Raw genomic sequence first — 7,423 nt, forward strand, 5'->3', positions numbered from 1 at the left:
ACCTTGGAATGTGGAGAGGCAGAGGCAGGAAGAGATCATTTATGGGCTTGAGTTAAGTTTGGTTCAAGGCCCAACCATAAGGATTGGTGCAGTTGCAACACAGCCTCATTCGCACAATTCATAACTCAAGTAATATTTATTAAGGGTCAAATTCTACCCATCGTTCCTAATCACTTACTTTAGTTTTATTTTAGTCTTTAATTTCTGAATTGTTTTATTTAGATTTTTAACTTTTAAAGTGCTTCCATTTTGGTCGTTTTGTCATACTACCCTATTAACAATCGAGAAAAATCTTCACTGGAATGTCAAGAAAATGACCTTGTGGTATGTCACATAACCTCGATCATGAGTAGTAGTTAATTTTAACAAAACAATTTGATGAAAGGTATATAGACTTCATGAAAATATCAAATAGAATTTGAATATAAGATGAATAAACACCTTGAAACACATTAATCATTATTGCATTATTAACTCTTAAACAAAAATTCTTTTTAACTGATCACCTGCGACCGACAACGCTCTCAAAAGAAACCCAATTTGAGGCTCTCCAAGGGAGCACCAGATTTAGTGCTCCCCTAGTTGGCACTCCTTAAAGCACCAGATTTAGTCAAGCTGAGCACTCCTCTTAGATAGATTCAATCGAATCTAGTATTTCACGGTTAAATCTGATCGCGAGGTGATCGATAGATCTAACGGAGTGCCACCGGCCGATTTGAGATAAAGGGAAAGAGTGCAAAAAGAAAATAGATATTTTAAACAATTCACATTTAAACATTAACGTCATTTACACGTTTGGAGTAGAATGTTTATTTTAAAATGTTGCATTTAAATGTGGTGTGTTCACATAGCATGCAACTTTATTAATTATTTATAGATAATTAATTAATATTCAATTGATTAATATTAGATATTGTTCTTATATAACTTAATTGAATAATTAATAATAAATGTTTGAGATAGGATATAAATTTAAATTATCTATCCATTATATTTAAATTCAATTTGTTTAAATTTAAATAAAGATTAATCATATTTAAATTTAACTTGTTTTAATTTAAACATAACATCTTATCTCTATATCCTTAATACGTCTATATACAGTGAATAGACGTACTAATTTCAATAAACAACTAAAGAGTGAATTTGAATTCTTTTGTAAGTAAAAAATAAAAAATAAAAACTCTTTTCTCTTTTTTTTCTTTCTCTTCATTCTTGAGCATCATCAAAGGCTAGAGGGTTTTGAAACGTGTAATTCTTTGTGGAAAACTCTAGTAACCGCTGCATAATAACAAGAGTGAAAAAATTATTGTGTGCACGAAAAAAGATTTGTAAGGCAAGCTTCTTCGATCAAAAAAAGAGTGAAATATTCTGTTAAAAATATTAGCCCACTTCTCAATATAAAAATTAATAAATTCACATGTAATTATAATCAAAAGATGAAACTGTTAGTATATTTTATCCTAAAAATATATTACACTTTCAATTTTGAACTCTAATTCCAAAGAAAGATGAGCATTGGACCATAATTCTTGCCCTTTTTTTGGGTAAAGACCAAGTACTTAAAACATTCACAACCCAAAAAGATGGCATTTATTTTGATTTCATTAAATACTTCTTCGCTAAGCTTGACTACACAACCTAAATCTACAGGTACTAGTGTCAAGAAGCATATTAGCTACAGATATCATAGTCTTATAACCATTGCTTTATTCCATAAAAGCAAACATCCATCTTTGGAGACTGCTCACAGCTGCATCTATGTAATGTGCATGGCGGCATTCAGAGATGCAGCATGCATAGCTTGAATCTCTTTAAAAACAACATAATTTATAGAACAAACTTCTTCATTTCACACAGGGTGCATTGGTAATAAACAAATGAAGTTGATGGCATTAAAACACACCATACAGGTGATTTCCAAGACTTCAGCAAAGGCCTTTCATTGAGATGTTGAATTTGGTGAGCTTTGATTCAGTCTGTCAATTTCTTCCATTGGGCAGATGACAATCCTTCGGACCTCGTACTGAAATTTCCTGTAACGGCAAGGACATCTCATTAAAAGCAAATCTCATACTATTAAGTTCATGACTAATGCATTCTTTTGGAGGTTGGGGGATGGGGCTTTATTGAATAGATTTTGTGTTTAGTTTAGCACTTAACTGCCATGGGTAATCTCCAAGAAGCATCATGTCCCCCTCATCATCAGTATAAGTTACATGCCAGCCACTGCTTCCATTGATCAATCTTCCTTTAAAATCAAACATTCGATCAAGCTCACTGATGAGGTTTTCATATCCATTAAATCGAGTGAGATCAACTGATCTTCCAAGTGCAGTCCCATACTTGAGCACCTAGAAGAGAAAGGAATATTCTCAAAAAATCAATTTCTGGAAACGAACAATTTAACCATAGGAGAATTTGGAGAAAAACTGAGCTACATTTGCCAACTTCATCCGACAATTAATTATGCAATCAACTCAAACAGAGAAATTTCACCTAAACCTGAACATGAAGAAACAAGTATGCAAAGCAAGTGGCCTTCATTCTTGCATTCACAAAAATGTACACTTAACCGGAAAAGCAGCGGTACCTTGGTGCAACTCCGGTTGCTGACAGAGCAACTGTTGTTGCACTGCTTGCTAGATGTAACCTTAGAAGGTTCTGAAACACTTGACTGAGACGTTGGAGGAATAGAACAAAGACGTTTAAGCTCACTAGAAGTGAGAACTTGTCGTGAAGGGAGCTCCGGTGGACCATTAACTAAATTTACTCCAAAAATCATGCATCTGTGACCACCGGTCGGTTCACAAAGTGAAGTTTCATTTTCATTCCTTAGTTCCAAAGTTCTCGATTCCTGAGAATTGACATATGGAACTGAAAATTTTCTCCTAGCAAGAGCATCGTCATCAACTCCATAAGAGGAGAATGTTGGAGACCAGTTATTATGAAGACCCAAACAAGCTACTTTGCCACCAGAATAAAGTGCTCTGCTGCTGGTACATTGATAAAATGAGTTGCAGATCGGAACCTGAATCTCTAGTTGATTCTCCATCTGCGGTTGCATTGAGGCACAATCAGGATGTAGTGGGAGAACCAAATGTGGCAATGGTTGTCTTAGCGCACTGGATTGATTCACATCTGTGTCATCTTCTTGACCTTGCAAGACCCCTGAGCTACTTTGAGATTCATATTTAACTGAGCCACACCACATGCCTGGTGAAGAAGAATTATGATTAATAACTGCAAAGTATGCCAACAATATTATAAAGCAGAAGACTAACATGATCATATTCCAGATTCAGATCCAGAGAAATCTCCTTAAAGAGTATATCTTGAATCTAGACAAGAATATGGATTACCAACCATCCATAAGCAAGCTAGAAAACCCAGGGGATGATGCATCATCAGTACGAGCCCTCTTTTGCTGACGCAAAATGAAAGGTTTCTTTCTGTTAGTGGATTCTATTGGTTCAATGTTCCAAGGACAGACTCTTTCAGGGCGAAAATTTGCATCTGATGTGGGATCCAATTTCACCTAAAAAATTGTACAAGTTCATAAATAGATTGAATATATGAACATCAAACTAGAAATCATCTTCCACCCAAAGGCCATGCAACAATGTATGCAAATAGGCACATTTTACCTTCAGACATCTCCATTCAGAATTTGGCCACCTAATGTGATCAACATCTTCAGTGCCAATGATAGTGCCAAGAGCTCTGGTTTTATGAGGAGTGTATTAGATTAAAGGGAGCTAGGAAATAAAGCAAACTCCAAATAATCAAATCATATGCAACAACTATTTGTTAATTTGCTTGGTTTTCAAATACTAATAAGGAAACTAATCCAAATTGTAGAATTATGCCATTCAGTAGCTGGTGAATGCAGGAAATAAAAATGGAATTCTGTAAAAGATTATGATAAAATTATCCACAAATGCTAGAGCTGGGCACCTTTGTTCCCCACATTCTTTGCCTTCAGATTGCATCCTAAATCTTGTCCCAATGGAGTAAACAATTTCAGCGGACTTCATATACTGATCAAGTGGGATGATGAATTCAGAAGAACTTGTCCTGCAAATATGCAAAGAATTAACGCATTGCTCTTTGAGTTCCAGTGTGACATATAAGGATGAATATTAGAATGTCACAACTTACCAAGGGCGGTAGTAGATAGTAAACATGCTTCTGGTAGAAAAGGCATGGAAAGCACTAGCAAGTATACCATGTCTCATGCTGTGACCAGATATCACAGATGTTGATGTATTGTTCATTAGTGTTGTTGCTCGGTGAACGCCAACATGAAGCTCTCCATTATCCCCTCTAGAGAACAATAATTTTTTCTTGTAATTAGTTGTATTATTAAGCACTTAATGCAAAGCATACACCAAAATTTAGTCTTAAGCAACATTTTAAAACAATAAATCCTTCATAACTCCAAAAGACTACATCCCTGAATCATTGCATCATATGCATGTGAGCACGCATATACAACTATGCCTAGAACATACAGTATGCAGAGCACAAAAGAGAAAAGTTCGTGCAGAAATCTGAGCACTTTTTTTCGTTTTTGTTTTTTTTTTTGGTGGGGGGGTGGGGAGAGAGAGAGAGAGAGAGAGAAGGGGAAAGGCAAAGGGAGGCAGAGAGAGAGAGAACCTAAGAAAGATAAATGTATCCCCAGCAACAAGCTTCTTTGATGTCACGAATGTACTCCAACCACTGGTAAGCAAGTGCCTTTTTGGCTGACCTACATTTGTACAGCAACACAGTCCATAAGGAAACTACTTTATGAAATAGGTTCTTCAACAAATAGCCCTAACTAATTTAAATCATATTTTGATAATTGTGGTACTCAACGTTGGTACCTGAACAATTTTTGCCTATAAATGCTACATATATAATCACTTGACGCAATGAGCTGACAGTAATGCCTAAATTATCCCAGGACTAAAAATAGATTGGTGGAAGAAAAATTAAGTACCACGAAAAATATGACGAAACCGCCATTCAGAACCATGCAAGTCAATCGCGACCAAATCCTGCTGTGGGGTATGCTGAGACATGTCCTGCATCATATGCATAACTTAATAACACATGTATGATATGGCCCAATTAGATCAGTTAAGACTTGCTTGATGTGGTAAAACTGATTCCACAAGTCAAAGAATTATGCAGAAAACCATAAATATCTATGCTTGAAGACTGGGAAGACACTCGTCTGGCTATTTTCATCTGCACAAATAATTCGATCACATGGTGGACTGGCAAGATTACCTGATTCTGCACCCTTTATTAGTTCAAAGAACAAGAAAACCCTGATTCACTTATTTTGGAGCAGCTTCTTATATGCATAGTATCTAGCTTCAAAATTTCAAAGTAATCTGTTTTGAACATGAATGCACCAAAAAAGGCAAAAAAATCACAGATTAAATACCAACCAGTGGCGGAAGACACCCATCATCAGCATGTCGCTTTGGAACAGAGAATCCACCATGTGTGTTTGTGTCAGATGGAGTGAGTTTCTTGCTCAAGATCCGTGGATGAGCTTCTCGAGGTAAGGCTTGATAATTTCTATGCTCCATACTTAGCTCATCTTGCTGTTACGGCAGAAAAGCATATTAATGATATTTAAGATTAGGATATAAAGTGATACTGAACTGAATCTAATTCCTGTATCATCTCATCGAGGAAATTCCCCTCATCATCAAAATTTTGAAAAAGAAAAGAAAATATAATAATCTAGGTGAGTCTAAAGCAAAGTAAATGAAAGGAAAGAAAGTCTTAGCATCTATTAATTACTATCTAACCAACCTCTGCCTCTGGAAGTAGAGTAATTTGTGCAAAGACCTCATCTGTGCCAGTTTCAGCCTGCAAACCCGCAATGAAGCATCAAAAACACCAACTTATCCATTGTTCCGGATTAAAGTCACTAAGTGATAATTAAATGTTAATTTTAGCAGATACCTTAAGCTGGACGTGCACCACCCTGCAGAGGATCTTAGAAGGTAAATTATAGATGGGCATTTCCATTGTCCCATCTTTATTCATATATGCCTCGACCTGCATCAAAAGCTTAATTATCAAATACACACATGAATACACAAGCAAATATTAATCCATGCAAAATATTTTTTATCAAACACAAGACCTCTTTAAAGGAAAGCCCAAGAAGGAAAACCGAAAAACCAGTTGGAAAGGAAGCCATCCCATTTCAATCCCAACAACCATCAGAGCTTCGTTACAGTAATTATTTTATTCAATAAAAAAATGAACTTTCCCTATTCGATGTGACATGCTATCGTCTCATATATCTTGTTGCTGAAATCAACCTTAAGGTTATGATTCTTTCTATCCTTTTGCAGAATGGGATGGTTCAATTTCTCTTATGTGTCAAGTTAAAAAGAAAAAAGGCCTTAATTAACTGGTGTTAGTTTAAGGAGATTAGAACAAATGTTTAACCAGATAAAGAAAACTGCAAGGTATAAAGGGAATAGAACCTGTTCCATGTGACCTTGAGGGAAATAGAAAACTTTTTCTCCAGCGCGTGGCGCATAAACAGAAGGACCCGCGCATGCATGCCATAGTTTAACATACAGATCATCTTTTTCTCCTGATTTCACAACAAATCAAGCCTCAAAACACAAAAGACCAAAACACGAACCAGTTCTACTGATCAGTGATGAACAAATTGATTAAAACTTCAGGGACCCATTCAACTGATTATAAAGAGCCTGTAGCTCGGAACCAAGAAAACAAATGAGGTTCAAACAAAATACAAAAGAAAGAACAAAAAAAAATGCTGTCTGTGACTTCTATGAATAATAATCTTAGTCCAACAAGTTCAAGCAAAGAAAACAAAGGATATGCATCTCATAATTCCACAGTGAACGATAAAAGAAGCAGTCAAGTTTAACGAACATGGTTTATAAACAAGTTTTGGGACTTGGGATAAATAGTTAAGGGTAAAATAAAACCCAAAGTCTACAAAGGTTTATAAAGGGAATGAATAAAATGTGAAGAGATGACTGATAACCTTGGTTGTTTGGAGGTCGACGCAAGCCATCAACGTCGATATGTTTTCTGGACTGAGAAGTAACCTTAGCCTTCACACCATTCCGTTCACCATACATCTCCCTCTTTCTCTCTTTTCTATATATCCAAAAAGATGATACACTATAAAAGAAAGAAACCTTCTTTCCCAGAATAAGGAAAATGCAGCAAATAAGTAACAAGAGAGAAAGAGAGAAGAGAAAGAGCATAGGCAAATGGGGCGTGCGTGTATGTAAGTTTTGGTAAATAAATAACAAAATGACAAAAGTTGACAGAAGAAGTCCTGAAGAATCAGGCGGTCCCGTGTCAAACAACTCTCTTTCACCCCCCACCACCAAGTACCCCCCCGGCTCCCTACACGCCCCTCCCC

The 7,423-nt window shown here is 36.1% G+C and overlaps 1 protein-coding gene across 2 annotated transcripts; it reads right to left on the bottom strand.

The window, feature by feature from the left end:
* Positions 1,563–7,403, bottom strand: LOC18613466 (auxin response factor 23). Of its 2 annotated transcripts, XM_007050711.2 has the most exons (14): positions 7,037–7,403; positions 6,501–6,613; positions 5,968–6,063; positions 5,815–5,871; positions 5,442–5,600; positions 4,985–5,069; positions 4,660–4,750; positions 4,162–4,326; positions 3,958–4,077; positions 3,648–3,723; positions 3,367–3,538; positions 2,594–3,216; positions 2,164–2,354; positions 1,563–2,036 (listed from the first exon to the last, which is right to left on the bottom strand). In XM_007050711.2, exons 1-14 carry the CDS (start codon positions 7,260–7,262, stop codon positions 1,943–1,945), a joined length of 2,268 nt encoding a protein of 755 aa, XP_007050773.2. In that variant the 5' UTR covers positions 7,263–7,403; the 3' UTR covers positions 1,563–1,942. The 2 variants fall into 2 exon arrangements, with proteins under 2 accessions (XP_007050773.2, XP_017969856.1); XM_018114367.1 differs by lacking the exons at positions 6,501–6,613; positions 7,037–7,403 and adding an exon at positions 6,152–6,412.

The sequence above is a fragment of the Theobroma cacao genome, chromosome 1, assembly GCF_000208745.1.
Source record: "Theobroma cacao cultivar B97-61/B2 chromosome 1, Criollo_cocoa_genome_V2, whole genome shotgun sequence".
Classification (NCBI taxonomy): domain Eukaryota; kingdom Viridiplantae; phylum Streptophyta; class Magnoliopsida; order Malvales; family Malvaceae; genus Theobroma; species Theobroma cacao.